Source organism: Pangasianodon hypophthalmus, chromosome 22 (assembly GCF_027358585.1).
Source record: "Pangasianodon hypophthalmus isolate fPanHyp1 chromosome 22, fPanHyp1.pri, whole genome shotgun sequence".
NCBI classification, from domain to species: domain Eukaryota; kingdom Metazoa; phylum Chordata; class Actinopteri; order Siluriformes; family Pangasiidae; genus Pangasianodon; species Pangasianodon hypophthalmus.
The window spans coordinates 2,896,443-2,918,976 of NC_069731.1; the positions used below are offsets into that span (position 1 = coordinate 2,896,443).

A 22,534-nucleotide genomic window follows, 5' to 3' on the forward strand; every position below is an offset into this window, starting at 1 on the left:
TGTTTTTACATTTAGCTTGAAAATTAATTGGCTAAAATTATTAGGGGGCCAATCACCGAAAGTGCAGAAGCAACCTATTGGAATTGTATGTTTTCTTTTAATTATTATACTTTGACACCTTTTGTGCACAGTGATAGTGGAGAACCTGCTACTTAAATAGCAGTTTTAGTGATTCTCCCACAAGTGCTCTTAGAATCGCCAACATCTGGGCACGCTTATGTTTGCAATAATAATAACAATGCAACATCATGGAAACACGATGCCACTTTTCTCTGACTCTTTGGATCATGCCGAGTTCTACAGATACCATGATGTTCATTTCAGCCATATTGGATTTTCTGCTTCTGTTGGATCTTTGTTGCTTCTTCTCTCACAAATGATGTTCAATCATCACAAACTTTGAATCACAGCATTGTGAGATCAACCTACCAACTCTTCTCTCTCACATTTTTGATATGCGCACAAACAAATTTGCTGGCAAAGTCACCAAACAGGAAGTGAGGGCATATCTCATCAACAGTCAACAAATTTAGCATATCTCATTGGGAATAAGCACCAATGTTCCCAATGGATTCTGGTCTTCCTCTTTCACTAAAGGGTGGGGCCAGAAAGTGCTTGGCCCCCTTAATCACTGCTTGGAGCTATATTTTTATTTGGATCTGTTAACGAACATTAATTTTAATTTTTTGCCACCCAGTGGGCACATGGGAGAATGAGAAACCTTTTCATACAGTGTTAAGAATATTACTGAAAACGTTTACTTAAAAACATGACATGAAACAGTGGGAGAGAATAATCGGTGTGTATTTGTGTTTATTTACTTTCTCTATGTTGTAATATTAAAACTGAATATTATTAAATGGATAGTTCTGTTTCTAAAATCTAAAAGACGTGTTGGAAAGTCCTCATTATATGCACACCTGTGAGTGCATCACAATAATGCAATACTTAATGAGCGAGTTTTTAAACTAATAAAACCATTACAATACAGCCATTATTCAGTCCATATAAATAGAAATTCTCTAATCGTTGCTTGTGTGTGTTACTTAGCAACCAAAGCTTACTGCTAACAGATTACATTGCATGGCAGAAGAATTTTTATTGCGAATATTATTAATTATAAAATAAATGACTTATCGAATGCTGGATTGTTTTTCGTCGCCGTATTAGAAATGCTTACGATGCTTACTACTTCATGTCATGCTTAAGATTAAACCACTGCAACACACACCCTCAAGTGGTTTACTGCTTTATCTTAGCCTTAGATTATGATTTTAAATGAAGTGCACGGAGTATAGAAAGTGTGGATCTGTGATTTCAGTGGGTTTCTATGGCATTTCTGCTTCATTCAAATTCACAAGTGGGAAAAAAAAACAACACTGGTGTGCAGGTTTGAGGTTGACGTGCCTCTAATGAGCCCAGTGTGAACAGAATAAGGTCTTGACGCAATGCGTCCACTGTGAATTGGCCTTTAGACTTCCTTTATAACTGAGTTTTGAGTCAACATTTTTCTGCTCTTTTTTTTCTGTACAGGGGAATGTGCCGCAATCACATATACATCATAGATACAGTAGGGGATTAGATTAAAAAAAAAAAAAAAAAAAAAAAAAGCTGAAGTAAATGGGCACTAGTGAGAATTACAAGCTACTGATAAATTACAAGAACAGTGATCAGTTCGAGGTAGGAATGTGCAACAAGATGCTAACAGCCATGGGATTGCTAAAATAAACAGACTCAAGGAGGGAGAGAGAGAGAGAGAGAGAGAGAGAGAACAAGACCGTTGATATTTTGTCACAGTTGGACAGGGAGTTGACGAGCCACGGGCAGCAGCTGAGTTTGAGCCAGACATGAATAAATCATGAGTTGTTTTGACGAGCAAGTGTCCCAATAAAAAGGAAGAAAAAAAAGTTAATCAAACCCCTGAATCATGCCACTCCTCCACGCGCTCTGCACTGTAAACAGCCATGGCCTGTTTAACACGTCTGCGTGCTGAGTTTCACCACATCAGCCTCGCTTCACTATGTAATTACATATCTCTTCATGCCAGCATATTTCATATCACTCTCTTTCACAAACAGCTCGCTGCTAAATAAAGCCGTGTTTAGTGAAGCGCCAGCGTTTGAAACTGTACAGTTGCACGTCTGATCCAGGGCCTCTGAGCTGCGCTGCTTGTGATCTCTGGCATTAAGAGAAGACAGAAGATCCATGGTTCTCTTGCTGAGCTTTTGGGTTATGAGAGTGACGCTCCGGTAAACATTAGACAGCAGGACAGAGCCGATAACAGCGGGGTCGAAGAGTTTCAGAGTGAGTGACACACAATCAGATAGGCTTGTGATCAATCAGTTCACCAAACGTGTTCAGAAGAAAAAGGAGATTGATTTGAGGTATGTTTTAAGAGACATTAAACTGCATTCCAGATCCTTCTATACATTACTTCCCACAATTTTCCACATTGTGTGAAAAATCAGGAATTGTGGATTGATTCGTTTTCTCTAACAGCGGCTCTGACAGTAGTCATTGATATAGCAACGCTGATATAGCAACGTTTTCTATGAGGAGACGTTTGTTTAACAATTAAGGAAGGAGTCTCCAGTGTTAGACGTAAAGCTGCAACTTTAAGTTTTCTGAGAGAAAAAAAGAGAGGCTAGTGAGGAAATGATTGTTTATAGCTGCTATAACGTAAGTAATAACAGGAACTTTCATTTTGTGGATGTTCCACAACATTAATTGTAACTATAAATACTATATAAGTATGATTTCTCAATCTCTAATAAATAAAAAATTGTAATCATTGGCATATTGCTGTGGTATAAGAGGAATAAAACAGTTCAGGACATGCTGTTAGTGATAAAGGATGAACTTTGTGGTGATAACAGTAATTCTGCTTCATTACACCTATCTGTCATTGATTACTTTCCTACAACAGCATGACACTAAGTGCTTACTTTTATTTTTAACACATTAGATAACATGGACTTCAGCATTGATCCAGCATGAGTAACATTAACAAAGAAGCTCAAATGTATTACTGTGTGTTTTTTTCTGTAAATAATGAACCACATAAACCAAATAATGAACAATAATTAACATTAATTAACATTAATTAATTTCCATTTGCTGAAATTCAGAACCGAGGCTGAATTTTGTTACCCTGAGACCATATGGTGTAGATCATCATCAAGATCATCCAGGCTTGGTATAAAAAGCGCTGAGGCTCAGCAAGTTGTAATCATGTTAATTAGAGTAAAAAAGCAAAATAAAAAAATATATTTAAAAAAAACATTTAAAAAAATCGAAAATAATAATTAGAACAACAAAGCCGTGTTACAATAAATATAAAAATAACAATATAATTAAATGATAAAATAAAAAAAGATGTGTGTTTTTAATACTCAGAAGCTGATTATAATGGCGTGGTCGTTAGGTGCTGGGTAATGAGGCTAATAACTGCTGCCCAATATCCTGCTGGTGCAATATGAAGACATATTAAACTTAAAATCCTCACAATTAAGGCAAGTGGGTTTAAAGGATTTGCTGGAATTAAACAACATAATGCAGCCTCCACTTGAAAATGAGGAAATCTGAATATTCTCAGGAAACCTTTTGGTATTTTTAGAGTAAAACCAAGCAGCGGAAGTGTACCGAAAAATCGGGCCTCATTTATCAAACTGGATACGAACAAAATAATTCGTAAATCTTTCACAAGAAATGTGGCATTCATGAAAATACAGTTAGGTTAAAAAAAAGTTTGTATCCTACTTTCTGAATTTGTGTAAATTTGCGTATAAAGAGACCCGCCACTGTGAACCTCGACTGATCGACTACGTATCGTATGATTGCGATGAGTTACTGCGGTGTTATATACCGATTACACTGTTGAGTTTAAATCACGTATTTATTTTGAATTTAATGAACATTTTGGGAAACTCATTCGTTTAATATAAACAACATGAAAAACAGCCACCCAAAACAAGTCCATTAATTAACACAAATAAGACTCATCATTTAATGAGCACATAAGTAATGGCACCCTCTAAAAGGAGGAAGTTATTTGGTGTCTTTGGTAGGAGTCACTCTTTCAGTGTTTAGTCATCATTTTGTCATTTTCAGCTCTTTTCTTGAGTTTGTGTGTATCTTTGATTGAGTTTGTGCGTATGTAGAGGTTCTGTGCTGCTGTTGAAGAAAGATATCAGAGGAATACGGTCAGACTGGTTCAACCTGACAGGAAGACTATGGTATGTGATATAACCACTCCTTACAACCATGGTGAGCAGAAAAGCATCTCAGAGCACACAGCATGCCGAACCTTCAAGTGGATTGGCTATAACAGCACAAGACTGCATCAGGTTCCGCTCCTGTCAGCCGAGAGCAGGAATCTGAGGCTACAGTGAGTTCACCGAAACTGGACAGTTGAAGGTTGGGAAAAGACCAAGCGGCATTTCTCCACACAGAGTTAATGAACACAGAGTAACAGGGTGATGAAAAATGACCGTTATTTGTAAATACGGCAAAAAAAGAGAGCCTGTCACATGACCTTCATCTCTTACTTATATTTAAGATTAAGACAAGACGCTTTTGGCCATTATTACAACAATAATATAACTGTATTGCTGCAAAATCGAAAGGAAAAGCCCTGGGTCATTAAGGGTTAATAAGGAAACACCACCAGCAAATTGTATGCAAAATAATTTTAAAAAAAGGAAACGTAAAGCCAGGGCACAGGTGGATAATTTAATTGTACGAAGTGAATGAAGTGCAGTCTGGCTGCATCAGGCTGCAGATCTGGCTGGTACGAGAGTGTGGCCTATTCTTTCTGGGCCAAATAACCCCGTGTGTGTGTGTGTGTGTGTGTGTGTGTGTGTGTTTAAACCACGGCAGCTGTTTGGCATGTGTCACACGTAGCATGTCTCTTAACGCTCAATCCCGCAGGCTACGTGTTGAGCAGGAACCACACAGGAAAGAAAGCTTCTCTGTTCCCTGCCTCACATTTCGAGATATAAACGATCACATTCATTTTCATGGAAATTTCAAATGACTTTTACATTTTTAAGAATTGTTATGGTGAGCTGTTTGTGAGACCAGGTCTGAGGGGAAGATATAAATATAAATAGGGAATATAAATAGCAGGGATGCGCCATATTGGATTTCTGGATCAATATTGATATCTGATATGTGTCATTTTGATATCTGCTGATCATCACTGATACATGCAAATGAATAAAATGTAGATATAAAGATAAGCTTTATATAATTACTTATGTATTTAATTTGTGTAACATTTTAGTTTTAAAGGTTTCTTAAACAACATGTCATGCAAGAATGCAATGGTTTAAAAAAAACCAACTCGTTACATTTTCTGTAATACCACAAATGCATGATCAAATGTCTGTTTTAATTATCATTTTAATAAATTATTAGATTTAATTTAACTTTCATGATAGTTTGAAATTATCATCAGTATAATAAGCTTTCTAGTGTTGCATAATTGTGATAATGTGTTACCTTTATGCTTTTAAAAAGCATTAAATAAATAAAATTAAATAAATTACAAAAAATTACAATAAATTAAATAAATAACACAAAATATAAAACAATTGTATAGGATCAGATTATTGATTGGGGTGTGACATTTTCAGGTGGTGAAAAAGTGAATATAAAAAAAATAAAAGTGTATCCTTATTTACAATATCTATCTCTACCTGTTGTGTGTTTGTCCAGTGAAGCTTTTTTTTTCCTCTGAGACTAGGATCTATATTTTTGCTGTCTCACAGCTTCTGATACATGAATCAGTTTTTTTTTTCCCTTTTTTGCTTGTTTTCTTAGAGTTTTTAGCTGGTGTTCCCTATGGACAGATTTTGGAAACACTGCTCTAGTGTGTGAAACTTTGCTCTCTCTCTCTCTCTCTCTCTCTCTCTCTCTCTCTCTCTCTCTGTTCTCTCTGAATACGTTCTATTCTAGCTCGGGGTCTAATCTCACACAGGTCAGTGGACATCGACAGCCTTCAGTCAGACTTTCTGGAGAAAACCAGACTCCATTACTCAAAACAACTAAAAGGACGAAGGCTCTATAAACAATCTGACCTGAAAGGAAGTAAAGCAGAGATCCTGTTAAAAAGCCCCAAATACTGAGACAAAGAGAGTCACGAAGAAGGGAAAAAAAACAAGAAATGCAGTGAGGTAAAAAAAAAATTTAAAAAAATCTGTGTTATTAAGCACTGACACTGGAGACTCCTTCCATGAATGTTTGCAACATCTCCTTACAGTAAACTTCATCATATCAACAGTTACACATTTTTGTTAAACAACAGTCTGGCATACGAGTCCCCATGAATGAGCCGTTACTATAGAAACGATAACATATTAGAACAAGCGCATTAATGTAAACCTGTGATTTGTAGCTGCTGTTACAGAAAATGAATCCACACCTTCTGACCAATCAGAATAAAGAATTTTCCTAGCGGTAAATAAGAGAAACTGGAGGAGGCTTGGCTGATTCAACAATCATTCCTTCATTCCCGAAAAGAAGTGCAGACTGGCAGTTAACAATCCATGTGTAATTTATAATAAAATTAGGAATAAAACAACAGAAAAGAAAACTAATTTGTTGTCCCCATGCTACCCTGTTGCATAATTTAACTCTATTTATAATGATGATACAGCATGTACAGTACACACACAGTCTAGTAATTGTTATCCATGATTTATTATAAACAGTCTTCGAAATTTATTACTGTTAATTCAATTGTCTTATGTAATTTAATGATTTTCATCAATGCCAGTGAAGCACCGCTTGAACCTGAACCACTGATCACTCTACAGCTTGGGGTTAAAGCGAGTGGGAGAGAAAAGCTGTTCACTTCACAACACAGCTCTACTGAGCGAGCGAACGTTACGCACCATCACAACATCACGCCACGGCGGTTTGCTCTGCGCTATCGTTCCAGGAAATCGGACCAGCTGTACTGCAGTCATTTTTTCTTTAGTTACAATCGGGTTTGGTTTCCATCAAGGCCATATTCACGCATCCGTATATTCTTCTACAGTTGGCTGTAAACAAAGCAATCGACCTGTACTCGAAAACCTACTGCACTGTATTGTGGGATCGCAGGATGCACTGAAAATTCTTCACTATGATGTTGAACAAACTCCCAAAATTGTGCACTATATAGTCAGCAAGGTGTGGTTTTGAACACAACACAGGAAGTGAGACTGTGACACTGTTAGAGAAATATATACAGCCTAATGCTGGAAGATTATATTTTTTAATATTCTTCTTCATTTTGATCTAAACATGACATTAGGTTATAAACGCTTATGACACCTTATGAAGCTCCTTATAAAGCTCCAGTGAAGTGCTATAATTGATTTCTGGATTACCTCTTGGTACTCTTTGTCATATTAGAATCAAACGACTGTAACTGCATGTCCTCGAAGGCACTTACAGTCAACTCCATAAATATTGGCACCCTCCTTGAAAATATATGTGTATAGGAACACTGTAAACATATACTACAGACTCTGTATAGATACACTGTATAGATGTGCTGTTTTAATACGATACTTTAAGCAGTGTATTTTGTTCTAATTTCAAAATTATTGACACCCCTACAATTAATATCTGTTATATTAAACTGTCGCCTGAGCAGCAACAAGCATCTATTATATTCTAGGATCACGAACACTCCTTCATACAGAATATTTTAAGCTAATTTATATTCTTAGATTTGTGCATGTGAGCACCCTCTTTACATTATGTTTTCACAGGTTATCAATGCAGTTCAAATACAAAGATGGAGAAGGCAGTTGAATGACATGGTTACAGTGAATTGTTATGCTGATTTGAATATATTTCTGGCTGGGGTGCCAATAGTTTTGTAGTTCTAACACTTTTTATTTTAAATATAGGTTTATGAGGTATTGTTAGATTTTATAAATATGATTCCAAAGAATTGCTACCAAATTACAAGCATTACAAGCAGTAATTTATGAACACAGCCTTGTATGGCTTTCAGTTCTAACATACTCACAAACAAAACACTACAATACGCCATTCTGAAATGAATCAGCAGTCTTTGTGCCTGTGCAGAAGTCATTTTAGCTCCTAATATGATTACCAGGGCTGATAACTGGCTAAACAAATACTTCTGTGTTCAAATATGCAGGCTCGTTTATTCACAATGTGGCTTTATTCTCATATTAATAAGACGATGCAATCTTACAAGCAGCAAACAGAGCTCTCCCTGCTGCGGAGTCTGCTGTCAATTACATTCCCAGGGAAATTCTTGCCCTTTTCTTAGCTTGCAAATTTATTAGTCATTACAGTCCTTTCAGTATTTGTGGTGGGGACACGACAGAAGGAGTTGAGTCATGTGTAACAAACCGATTCTGTTTATTTCAGAGTTTATTTCACCTCTCCTAAGACCACTTTTCAGATAGAGGCATGAAAACTATGTTGGTTTGTGGGTTCATGAACGATCAAGCCTCATGATGGAGAAAGTGGAGACTGTTTTGGCTGAAATACTCTAATTAAATCCTTTTCAAACAAAAATGGCTGCATTTCATGGGTGGCCATGATCCTAAAAAATGCAACCTTTTTGCTGAAATCGATGAGCAGTCATTCAGAAGAAGCAGTAGCTCGAAAGACGCAGCTGTTTTAAAGTGAGCAAGCCAGAGAAAAATAAAATGGCATTAATAGACCCACTTGAATTCAGAACATGGAATAAAGTACAGTAAATTGCTTTGACTAATTCTTGAGATCTTGAACTTTATATCGACTTTTTTCAAACATACTTCAGTATATTTGTAAAGCCGTTTAAATCGCTACTGAAAATACCAGCACCCTACAGTGAAAAAACAAAAGCTTCACCTGAGGATCCTGTGATTATGATTTATGATTATGATTATGAACTGATCTGGTTTTAACACATCAAGAAAAATACAGAAAGTAAACTTTTGATGGATGGATGGATAGATGGGTGTGTGGGTTACACCATCCAACAGAAAAACAAAGCCCACCTTTCCAATCAGAGAGCAGGGAACATATGGATGGATGGATGGATGGATGGATGGTTTGATTATTTGCTGTATGGATGGATAAATGGGTAGATGTGTAGATGTATAGATGGATGGGTAGAAGGATGCTTGAATGGATGTATTGATGGATGGTGTACACATGGTTGGATGAATGAACGAGTGGGTTATACTAACCAACAGAAATCAGAGAGTCTTTTAAATCAGAGAGTAGGGAATGAACGGATGAATGGATGGATGATTGGATGGATGGATGGATGGATGGTGAATCCATGAATAGACAGATAGATTGATAGATAATTGCATGGATAGATGGAGGCCAGAATGGATGGGTGGATAGAGGGATGAATAGAGGGATGGATTGGTGGATGGATAATTGGATGAATGGATGGATATGGGATGTGAGAATTCCTGAAGATGGATAAAAACAGAAATAAGTCTTTGACAGCTGCACCTCTCAAGAACTTTAATATATATTTGGTCTTGATCTCAGTTTATCTATCCAAACAATATTTATGGTCATAAATATTCCTGTGCTTAGGGCTGCTTCTGTTGGCAGGTGTGTGTGCACAGATGGAAGTGTAAATAAAAGATGGAGGGAATGTGATGGGGAATAAAATTGCATTTTTTTTGTTTCCTGTTTACGGAGACTGGTCATTTATAACACTTACTTCCTCTATATTATGTAGAAAATGACCCTTCAAATCACAAAATCTGTCTCAAAATGCTGGGACGAACATCACACAATCCAAAAAAACAGACAAAATGCTAAAATAACACAGACAAAAATAAGACTGCTGTGTACCATTGTAGAGAATTAACAATGAATGAAATGCAGAAGAGTATGTACAGTTACACTAATGATGGGAAATGAGGAACAGGTGAACATAATCAGGAAAAGAACTGAGAACAGGATGAGGGTGGAGGCTAGAACAGGAACTGCTAAAGGATACAAAACAAAAGCACATGGTGCTGTCGTCAACCACAGCACAAAACCCAGAGAGAAGGGTTGTGATATCATTGGAAAAATCTATCCAAACACAAAGACAAAATTTATTTTCACAGTTTGACCCGAAGAGAAAATTCGTTTTAAGCTGCTAGTCGGAGGTTTTTGCACGAAAGAGTCCCGTGGAGGAGTGAAGAAGAAACTTTTTGATGCATCACAGAGACAAATATCGAAACGTGGTGATCTAAAGGTGACTGGCTCGGATGATTCCGAGTGCTGACGTGTTTGGATTTATGTGCCCTCACTGAAAGCCAAGGGAAATCAGTGGTCATTCCGCTAATCAAGGGTTTGGAGAAGACAGACAATGGAGCTTCTCTTATTTATTCATGAAGCTTCCTCTGTCTGAAAAAGAAGCATGGAATAAGTCTTGCTGTTTGATGATTTTCAGAGCTGCTCTCCTCTGAAACAATGACCTGCTTTTCAATCCTAGCTGTCTTGGCAGCTCTACAGAGTGGCAAGCGTCCGGGTTTCAGGCCATGCAGCGTTCCTGAAATCCCTCAGAATCACAATTCCGAGCAGGCAAAGAGAAGAAGCATAACATGACGGCTCAAGATAAACTCTGGAAAACCCAGATCACCACAGGCACAGAAACAGTAGACAGCAGAATCTAGCAGAATTGAGTGAAGATGACGTTTCACCGCTTCTCTGAGGGTAAAACACCACGTGAAGCCTCTCAGATGAGTGTGTGTTAAAGATTTTAACAGGGATCCAATCACCTTGACTTACTACTTCTAAGATAAATAAGGGGATTATTTCCTACAACAGCATGTGCTGAAGGGTTTTATTACTCTTATACCACAGCTAATTGCCAGTGCTAACTTTAATTAAATAAAGAATGACACACAGTACTTTTACTCATTTATAATTACATAATTATTGTGAAACAAAACAAATGCGCATGGACAGAGATCAAATCCTGGAATCCATGCTACTCACCGGAAAGCATAACACATGCTGAGGGGAATTAAATGACACCAGCAGACTTTCCCATGTATGAAAACATAAAGTTACGAACCTCTGATACTGGAGGCTCCTTCAATAAATGATAAATAAACCATTGAAATGATAATGATAACTTATTCAGATGAACAGATTAGTATGAACCTGTGGTTTTCCTCGTTTTATATAAGTATGCATTGTTTTCTTCATCAAAGGCCTTGGGTATCAAATTCATATATTTTGCCTGTGTTTTCAATAAAGGAAAGTCATTTAATTTCAAAGTGCTTGTCCACAAAACAGTTTTATGATCCCCTAAATGAGTCACGACACTATTTGTGATTAGGAAGGCTTTAAATATTTAATTATATTTACAAAAAAATAAAAAATAAACCTATAAATTTGGACCCAAAATGACTTATACCCGATGTGATGCAAAAGTTTAAAGATCCTACCTCGGCAGGTGGGTAAGGTGCCACTCCAGGTTCCGTTTTGGGTGCAGGTTCGGATGCTGATGCTAGAGTTCTCCATCAGGTACCCTGGCTGGCATGCGTAGGTGACGTTCTGGCCAACGGTGAAGGCCTCTCCGAAGCGCAGCCCATTGGCCGGGATGCCTGGATCACCACAGCTTATCACTGTTGAACAGGGACAAGCATTAGAAGACCAACCACCTTTCGTGGTGACTGCCATAATAATTACAGTAGATGGATTTTTCCAGAATGATCTTGATGAGGTTGTGATATGTGATATGTGGTATGTGCTGCTGGTACCTTTGATACCAATCTAGATGTGGAGTCATTAATTATATGTTAGAAATGGTAAAAGAAATGGTAAATTTTAGAAAGCTTGAGTCATTGTGGCTAGTAGGCTAGTAGTTTGTTTATATTTTTTGAAAATGGCAGGTACAAAAAAAAATAATTGTACAAAATCTCTAGTTGAGATCCATTATGAACTAGAGTGATGTAGCTGAGGTTGAGAAACTGTCAGAGCCAGAATTCTCACACCATGCTGACACCATGCTGACACTTCTGACATTTCTTCATCTGTTTTTTTTTTTGCCAGTGTTGTATCTGGGGCTCACTAAAAACCCCTTCCACTTTAGACCATGCCCACTTTGGGTTAAACTCCAAGTACAGATACAGACATGGATATTTGGTGTATTATAAAGATACAAACATTCTTAAAAATGCCATTTTTAAAGAAATCAGTAAAAATATCATTTCTGCCTGTAATATCTTGCCATATTGCCATTCAACACCACATTCTCTTTATGTTTAAGAGCTACAAAAACCTCATAACATTCTATTCATCCTACCTTCATTGTCACTGGCTTCATGTGCTAATGAAGGTCAGATAGGTTCATGAGAATTCATCTACAGAGACATATTTGATAAGTTGGTCTCTTGGCCCTTGTGTCTTTCTTTTTCTATCTCTCTTTCCTGTCTGTCTGTCGCTCCTCTTCCCCCTCCCTCTAATGACCTGATTGTATTCTCCTTGCTCGTTTATTAATCATATCCTGTGCGCCGGCTCATCACATTATTCACATATTTGTAAGATGAAACTTTCATTAGCATGCCATTAACGAACCCATCTGTTCACTGAACCCACTCACAGCCTGACTTCATAAGTAGCTACGCTTGTGTACATGGAGCTAAACGGTCGCATGCTGATCGATAATTAATACCGGAAAATACAGCTTCATTCGGGTGGAAGTGCTTGGCCCCCGGTATTCGAATGATACCTATATTAATGACTGCCGACGGCGTACAAAGCTGTCTGCTTTCCACTTTCTAAATTCGTGTAAACTCTTTGATCTCCACCTCTGCAGTTTTTTCACGCCCTATTTCCTTCAATTTGCTTTTTTTTTCTTCTCATCTTAATAAGTAATTTGTGTCGTTGACCTCCTGAGCACAAGAGGGCGCCCCGTCCCTTTCTATGACTCCATAATGGAGCGTTTTTGTAGCCAAACTGCGTCCATTAGCGAACACGGGCGTGTACTTTATCGCTCCCCGGCTCACGTCCCACATTAATCTCTCCACTTCATCTACTAACAAAGTGCACTGCATCATGGGAGGTGCGCTAATGCCAGTGAAGTGGCCTATTGAAATTCACTGTGGCCATGCGCTTCATTATTTTGTCTCTACGCCAACATCAATCTCACATTATGCGTCGGTCAAAGATTGAGCGTGCATGTCAGGCCATCCAGCTATTATGCAGGGCAAAGCGGGCAATAAATTACATTTTATTAAAGAAGGCTCATGCAAAATAAGCAGCACACAATTACCCGAGTTCTGCATAGAGTCGATAATTATGTTCAAACCAATCGTAGGTGGTTTAACCCTTTAACATTTCTATTCTGTTCGAATTTCTAAAAAAAGAGATAAACAAAACACTACTGATCTTTTTTTCAGCATGTCACTAGTGCTTTAAATCATTGTTAATTGTACTCACATTTTTGTATTCACATTCACGTATTCAGTATTTTCTCATTTTTGACCTGATAGTAATAAGGTAAGAGTCTTAAATTGACTGATGTTTGTAGCGATTAAATAAAAAAGGCAACATTTTCTTATTTCCACTCCCACTATGTACACACTGGCCATCAGCAGAGCCTCCAGGCATAAGAAAAACTTTTATATACTTAGGAATATTTCCGTAAATATTGTTTATATTGCCAATAACCAGAGATAGATGGTAAACGGCACATAAAAATGAAACATCATGTGCTGGCTGGTATTTTATTATATCAATATTTTAGAAAGTTATTTCTAAAGTTATTGGCATTGCTTTGTCATTAGCTAGCAGGCGAACTAGCATGGGTGTACATGGGTGTGAATAGGAGATTCTATCACAGACACACACACACACACACACACACACAGAAATACACACACACACACACTCTCTTACGTGTGCAGTTGGGTTCGGCGCCGGACCAGGTGGCGTTGGGCAAGCAGACTCTTGAGGGCGTACCGGAGAGCCGATAACCATCAGAGCATGAATAAACAACAGAATGAGAGAAAGACGTGGAGTTCACAAGGGAGACACGGCCATTAGCGGGACTGCCCGGATTACCACACTGAATCGCTAGAAACAGAGGGAGAGAGGGAGGGAGAGATAGATGGCCTTATATACATTTTTCTATTCAACTAAATTCTGGTTTATGTAAATTCTATTTTTATGTCACAGACAGTAAAAAGCATTTCATTGCATATCATACTGTGTATGCTTGTGTGTGACCAATAAAATTTGAATTTGAGATAGACAGAGAGAGAGAGAGAGAGAGAGAGAGAGAGAGAGATAAGACAGGGACAGATACAGAGAAAGGAAGACATGTAGAAACCAGGAGAAAGAGGTAGATCACAGAAAGAGAGCAAGCGAGACAGAAGTGGAAAGAGAGAGACACGGAGAAAGGAAGACATGTAGAGAACAAGAAAACAAGAGAGATTGAAAGGAAGAAAGAAGAGAGTCAGAGAGAGAGGGATGGAAAAATCGAAAAGTGAGAGAGAGGAAGAAAATAGTGACAGAAAGTGAGCCACAGAGACAGAAAGAGAGAGAGAGAGAGACAAAAACAGAGAAAGAGACAGGAAGAGAGAGAGTGAAAGAGAGATAGACACACAGAAAAAGACAGAGATAGACAGAGAGACATGGAGCAAGGAACATACAGAGGCTTAAAAAAGAGAACAAAAAAGTAGAGAGAACAAAAAAGAGAGTGTCAGGAAGGTAGGGGGAGAAAAGGGGGAGAGGGGCAGAGAAAGAGAGCAAGAAATAGAGAGAGAAATGAATATAAATGGAGATATTCAGAAAGGAAAGCAGATGGAAAACAGAGAGATTTATACAGAAACAGAGTAATGATATAAATGGAGAGAAATAGAATAAGAGAGAGATAAAGGAAAACAGATGGATAGAGGAAAACAGTGAGAGTTTTATACAGAAACACAGCAATGAGACAGGGAGAGAGTGAAAGGTTAATAGAAAGATAGCAACAGGGAGAAAAAGAGAGACAGAGAGAATAACATTAGCAGTGTGTTTGTGTTAGCTTCATCAGGTTGGAATTACGGCATAATTAGCAAAAATGCCTGCTTCCTTTTAAACCAAATAACAATTTCAGGATAAATATCAGTTAAGTAGTCAGGAATTTCAGGAATCTTTTGGATGTTTGGAAAAAAACCAACATAATTTCAGGTTAACCAGAGTTATTAAATTCACTTTTCCCTTTTTCATCAAAATTCAATCCAATCGCATATTAACGGACTGAGTGAGTCAAGCCTTATGCTCTAATCCATTTTATTTTATTAGAAGTGGATCTAAAACCTTTTACCTTTTCCTTCTTTCAAACTCAAATTCCAGAGATAACTGTCAGGTCATTTTCCACAAAGAGTAGCAAACAGTATGGATGTACTATATTAGGTATTTTTTTTAAAAAAAGCAACAGTATTACTATAAATTTGGAAAAGATTTTATTATCCTTAGAGATTTATTGCTAAATAGTGAACAGAGCACGAGTGTTAAATTGAGGGGTTTAAATGTGTCAGGAAATCTCCCAGGGTATGATGGGATTTAATGTGAGACATGCTGCTAGATCAAAGTCGTGTAGCAAAAACGTTTAGGCTCCAGAGAGTTCAGAACCCTCAGGGAGTCAGAGCATTAACAATGTGTAAATCTGTGTCAGAGCGAGAAAAAGATTTTATGGACGCCTTTTTACAGTGAAGGCAAAAAAAAAAAAAATCCACTACCTTTACAACACAGTCGTAGAAAATCAGAGTGATAGCATAATGTCCCATCACGCTTTCGCACAAGCATTAAAAAGGTAATGCATAGTCCTGCATGCTGTACTAATAAATCAGTATCAGATGTTAGTTGTTAGGTGTTAGTATGCCTAAAAGCCACACCCTATCCATGATATAGTGTCCTAGTTAGTAAGTCCTGCCATTTTATAATCATATCTGGAAGTATAGTGTAGAATCTCCAGCGCACTCCTGAGATCCCACAATGCGCCACAATATAGTATTTTGTCCAAGCGATGTACTTTAGTACACCCACATCACAACATAATGCATGTTGCACTTTGTACGGAATAGAGAATAGGGCATGATTTCAGTCAGAGACACCTCGTTTCATTACTTTTTCTAAGATTCCCTTGACAACTTGCCTTTACCAACTTGCACAAGTGGCCACTTGCTGAACAAGGGAAGTAAGAAAAGGTAAGGAACAGATTTTAAAATAGGAGCTCACTTGCCCTTGTTATCTAGCACTAATTTGCTAAATAAACCAGAGTTTGAGCAAGTCATATGTTGTGATTAAAACTGTTCATTATTTTAAAGCATGCTATTGCTCACGTGTACCTTTATAAACGCCCTTTCCTGCTTTTTTCATCCTAAAATGGAATTGCTTCGGATTGTGATTATTTTTGGGCAAGTTCTACTCCTGTGTTGACTCTATCACTGTGCCCTCCAAGGGGTCATCTAGCAAACTTCACTTGAGCTAAAATGTTAATGGAGCAATGCTTAAGATGGCGTCTGGGGTTCCCCAACGGGCAAGTAATGAGGGTAAGACTACAGGGTTATATTAAAAACAATACTGAAAGGGGGCAAGGGAGCAAGTTGGGAGTGTAACAATTTGATAGGGCCTTCCTCAGCTCCCGTTTCACTTATTCCTGCTCTGTCTCCGCCCTGACCACACCCACTGATCATTATCCTCTTAGTTTCTTTGGTTTATGAACCAGTCTCTGGTCTATGAACCTGCATGTTTCATTTTTCACACATCCCTTTGTGTTCTAGTCTGTATCCAACATGCTGTCCTACTCCCTATGTAGTGTCTGCATCCCCAGACTGTATTCTATGTTGCTTTCATTCACTAAATGGAGAAATTCTTTCATTTTCTCATCTGTCAAAACACCAATATATGAATGTTCTCTGTGGCCATGTTTATGCTCAGATACACAGTATCTCGATACACCCCCTAATTCACTGTTTAGTCAAAACCGATGCCTATCACTCTTTCATTTTTTTCAGCTTTCATCAATCCAATGTTTTCACCTTAGGCTTTTGTCCACTTGAGCCCAGTGGTAGCTTAATGGTTATGCTACTGATCGGAAAGGTCATGAGTTCAAATCCCAGCACCACCAAGCACCACCAGGCTGCCTTTATTGGGTCCTTGAGCAAGACTCCTGACCCTCAACTACTTAGCTGCGTCTTGTCTCAATTGTAAGTTGCCCTGGTTCAAAGCCTCAGCCAAATAAATGTAAGAAGTAATTTTTTTGGTGATATTTAGGTGTTTTTTCCAGAGTTTTGTACTTCGCCTTTCAGGTTTTTATTCGCCTTTTCAAATGTGCATAATAGATCTGGATGGAAAACCACACACTTGTGTAACAAGTTGATTTCTAAAATAACCAGGAGGTGATTAAAGAAACGAAGCATGGATTTTTCAGCATTTTTTCAGTGCAACAGAGAACTTAAAAAAGTACTAGTACTAGTACTATTCTCTTTGCTGTACCACCTCTCACACTAACCCCTCACTAACAGGGTTTTAGATTTGTGCTTTTCCTAAACCATAGCGTCTTCGTGCAAGAACTACTGGCATCTGTACCATAGGCACTTTTGAAAAGGCACTTTTCTAGTTGCTCTGGATAAGGTTATCTGCTAAATGCTGTAAATATATTCATTTTAAATTAATTAAATTATATTCATTCAAAATTCATTTTAAATTAATAAAAATTATTCCCAGTCACTGGATATTAACATGTGTGAAAATTCCCACATGAAAAACAGAGATCATTAACATCATGGCAAAATACCTCAGATCCTCCATTTTGATTGCTGACAGGAACACAGGCGTTAATATTGCGCCGTCTGTATGTTAACTAGGCACAATGCGAATGGTGTGCTTGTGTTTGTTTGTTTCCTCGTTCCCATTAGATCACTCTCTAAATTGGCCACCAGAGCAGCGCAAACGGTCACTGAAATAGCTGTAATTAGTGCTTCTCCTGGTTAATCTACCACCAAGAATGCAAGCAGCATGCATATGTCACCAGCTCAGTAAAACACCTGGGGCCAAAACAATTTTAAATTAATCACAACTTCAAATATACGACATCCTGTCATATACATGAGCAGTGGATGATGGGAGTTCTTGTGTAGTACCATACAATCTGTCTCTCGGATTAATTACTGAAGGCTGTTGCACACGGACCTTAATTTATGGACAAAAAAACATTTTGCTACACACGCTACCCCAACTTGTCATTCAAATATGTAAATCTGTGACAGCGCATCATTTTAAAAATCAAACATAGTTTCAGTTCTGTGTTTTTATTTTTCAAATATGTTAAAAACTAAAAGTAAAAGCAGCCCATACTCATGATCACAGTGTTTTACCTTATCATTGCCAATGTCTACTGTAAGCCTACACCAAATCTGCAGTAGAATCATATTTAAGATAGATTTTAATATTTGCCTTTAAAAAAGTATTGTATCAGTTGTTGCAAAATCAAAAATCTGTGAACCATCATATAATGTAATATAAGGTGAAATGCTTTTATTTTAACTGATCAAAATTGAAGTTTTATCATCTTTGGAATAAAAAAAAAAGCAAAACGACACCCATGCTCTCACCTCTGTTTTCACAATATGGACTTATATGGACCAATATGAAATCTTAAAATATGGGAAAATATGTGAAATCGAGTGCTGATGTGACTTAAAGTTTTGGTAGAGCCAGTGAAACATCAGGTGAATAAAATAATATGACCAATAAAATCCATAAGTAGGCTAACCTATTTCAGTTCCTAGCTATTTGAACAAACCAGAAAGTCAAAGGAAATTCTGACGAGTTTTCGATATTATTATTCATACAACAATTATTGAAACTGCTGATACAAATAACGTGTTTATACAATAACAAACAAATAACACTTTTGATACAAATAACACAGTTAATTAAGTTTATAATTAACAACGATCTAAAGGTTTGTGCTATGGTGGTGGGATTTATTATTATTAATCTTATTTATTTATTATTATTAATGTTATAGCAAAAAATGGTAAGATTTTATATTTGGGGTGATTAAATTTGGTCTCAGGGTTCATTATTAGAAAAACAAAATGCATTTTTTTTCCTTCAGTTCATTCGGAAAAGGGGATATAACTAAGAAAAAAAAATGCATGCATTTCGATTTGGGAAAATAATGAACTAATTCATGGGAGAGGGAATGTTGGTAGATTCAGACTTCTGTATATAAATAGTTATATATATACATATACACACACACAGAGTATATACAGGTATATAGAAGGTCTTACGCTTGCAGGTGGGCTGTTTTCCTGACCAGGTGCCGTTGGGAAAGCAGATGCGCTCAGCTGAGCCATACAGCGTGTGTCCCGTGGCACAGGTGAAGCGAACTTTAACACGTTGATGAAAGGTTCCTTCTTCCCTCGTGGCATGAGCTGGTGTTCCCGGGTCACCGCACTCACCCGCAGTCTCACCTACACACACATACCCACATACGCACACACACACATACACACACACACACACACATACCCACATACGCACACACACACATACACACAGACGTCCACATTTTACCCTGCCCATTCATCATACAGACATGTACACTCTACATGGATCTAAATGACCTATTTTATATAATATATACGCTGTTCCAGGAAGAACCTTCATGCACTCATCTCTCTTTACAGTCATATTTATATTACAAAGAGAATGTTTAGCTCAATTTTGACCTGTACACACACCTGCACACACACCTGGAGGATCCCCAAGAGGGGCTTTTGGAGATGTCATATTATATTGTTCACACAACTGATGAATCTAGTGATGAAAATAATTAATACTAAAATTACTGGCACTAAATAATAAAATTAGAAATAAAAAATCATTACAAACAATGATTCACACAATGAGTCTCCAGTTCATTATTATTCTTTTATCTAAATTACATTTTTATTTTTAGGATTATGAATTTTCTTCTACTACATTTTAACTTCCTCTATTTCCTTCTCTTTTCCTGATGCTGTTTTTTTATTTGTCGTTTTGTCTTTGTAAAGCAAATTGAGTTGAATTTAAATGTATTAAATTAATGATTCCAATTTTCCATATGAACAGATTGTTGTATTATTTATCCCATTTACAAAAATTATTTATATCAAAACCTGTGGGCAAAATTATTGGTACTCTTGGTATTTAAAAATTTAAATAATTTCTATTATTTATTTATTAAATATTACTGTTATTTTAAAATGTTAAATTTTGTGGTACACTCATCAATAGCATCATGGGATTTTACAGTGGGGAGGATGGCGAGAAATTCTTCACTAAATATTAACTGTGGAATAATTTTAAAACCAGTTTTTTCAAAAACTTTAATGTTTAACTAAAATATTGTGTTAAATTGAAACTATCCTCCTTCTACAAATGTTTAGGAAAGGTGCCAATAAATCTGGATGTGAATGAGTATTGGGTGATTTAAAATAAATTTTGATTAAATAGCTAATAATCAAAAAAGATCATAGTTTTTTCTGACGTCTTTGTCAGTGATCCAGAAATCTGAAGCTCCAGAGCTCCATGCTGCTTGTGAAACTCTGCAGGGCCAATGCTTTGCTTGTTAGGGATTTAGTCTCGGATGGATTGCCTGCCTGGGTAGACAGCGGGTGCCAATCTCGGAGGATTTCTGTGCCGGACATTCCTGCGTTCCTACATGGCTGCCTGCTGGGAATCCGAGCAAAGGAGCAAGTTCTAGCAGTTTGCTTAAAAATGAGCTTTCGTGAGAAGCTGTATGATATAGCAGCATTATCATATATATATATATATATATATATATATATATATATATATATATATATATATATTTAAAAAATATAGCACAAGTCCAAAAATCCATGAGTCCATAACCAAAAACTGTTATTTCCTCATTCCTGGCTTAGTAATACTGCTAATTACTAATTCATTATCTAATTATCTAATTCATTCCATTATCTAAAAAGGAGAACAATCAGTAACACTTGGAGACTGAAATGATCATGTTATAAACACTTTATAGCATGTGTCAAGAGTTGTAATGATCGTTTTATGCACTCTATAATGGTGTAAGGTTATGACACTTGATAGCTGCTATAATTTCTAGTAGCACAGCGGTCTGTCACATGCTAATGATTAGACATATTTACTGTTAGACATATTTTATAAAACATTTCCTGACAGCTCCTTTAGGCAGACAAGATTATACTTAATTACTATTCATATAAATCTTAGTGACATCTTTTGAATGCCACTCCCACTGGCCATAAAAAAGTAACTTGGTGAGAATGCCAAAATAAATAAATAAAATAAATAAAAATAAAAAATCTTTTTCCCTCACAGGAATAACCAACTATGATTGTGTCTGTACAAAAATAGTCAAGTTGTTGTTTAGGGTGAATCCAGATATACTGGGACAGTTTTTGAATGTCCATATTGTCTAAGCATTCTTGCTATTAATAAAATAAAATACCACGTAATAACAGATAAAAAACATTTCTGAAATCCTCAATATATGGAGAAAATATTTTCCATATTCTATAGAGGTGTGGTTTACCTTTTTTAACATGTCGTGTGTTTTGAGATGCTTTTCTGCTCACCACGGCTGTAAAGAGTGTTTATTTTTGTTACCATAGCCTTCCCGTCCGCTCGAACCCAAAGATTTTTGGGGTCAACTTCCTCTTTGATGTGACCACACCCCCTCAGATGATGTCTATATATAGCTGAATTCACACTATGCTGTAAATTAGTGAAGGATAATTTGCTTGAGAAATCCTTTAAAACAGCAGATTTGGACCGTATTGTAAAAAGTCTGGGATTTATCCTTGCACATGTTCTTCACGTGAGCTTGACAGAATCATGAGGAGACACAATTAAACAACAAACTAGGCCATCAGCATTGAATATAAATTTGCTGGATTGGGAGAAAAAGAATAACCTTTTAGAAATGACACTGTGGAAAACACCAGGCTACCACTTATCATCCTAAGGCTAAATGGCATAAATGACAACCACCAATCATCTCTGTAAAGCAGTAATCCGGATGCAGCGACCGGAAAAAAGTCGTCATTCGCTCATGACCCACATGAAATTCTGCTTAATCACACATTCAGGCTCTCAGAGGGCATGAAGCTTGTGCACTTCACACACAGGACAAGAATTTAGCCTGTAATTAATTTGTAAGCGCTGCAGGACCATGAACAGCATGAATGCACCACAGATTTGTCCTCATCCTTTGGCTAATTCAGCTTTTCTTTATAAATCAATGGAAGTACACTTCTCAGTTCTCAGGAAATGAACATGTGGATTTTAATCAATACAGGTCATCTATGGAATGCTTTTTGAGGCCAATATTAAATATATAAACATGACATGGTATCGTATTTAAATCCAACAAAAAATTGGAGTACCATATTAAAAAAATGCTAAATGTGCTGGATCAAGTGCTATTTTAAAAGCTGAATAACGAGCATGAAAGCCAAACCAAACCATCGAAACACACTTGTGGTGATTAATGTGATCATTAGAG

The 22,534-nt window shown here is 37.0% G+C and overlaps 2 protein-coding genes across 5 annotated transcripts in view; both read right to left on the reverse strand.

Annotated features, from left to right (window-relative positions):
- The window catches only part of septin7b (septin 7b), an 87,433-nt gene extending 75,774 nt beyond the window's left edge, over positions 1–11,659 (reverse strand). The window contains exon 1 of the mRNA XM_053228100.1: positions 11,656–11,659. The gene's annotated coding sequence lies outside the window, so the exon portion shown is untranslated. The remainder of the gene's footprint in view (positions 1–11,655) is intronic.
- The window catches only part of csmd3a (CUB and Sushi multiple domains 3a), a 237,373-nt gene that overhangs the window by 24,731 nt on the left and 190,108 nt on the right, over positions 1–22,534 (reverse strand). For all 4 annotated transcript variants that reach the window (XM_026924403.3, XM_053228098.1, XM_053228099.1 and 1 more), the window contains exons 57-59: positions 19,272–19,454; positions 13,882–14,058; positions 11,427–11,606 (exon numbers count right to left, since the gene is read on the reverse strand). In XM_026924403.3, the coding sequence (XP_026780204.3) occupies positions 11,427–11,606; positions 13,882–14,058; positions 19,272–19,454 (540 nt within the window). The remainder of the gene's footprint in view (positions 1–11,426; positions 11,607–13,881; positions 14,059–19,271; positions 19,455–22,534) is intronic.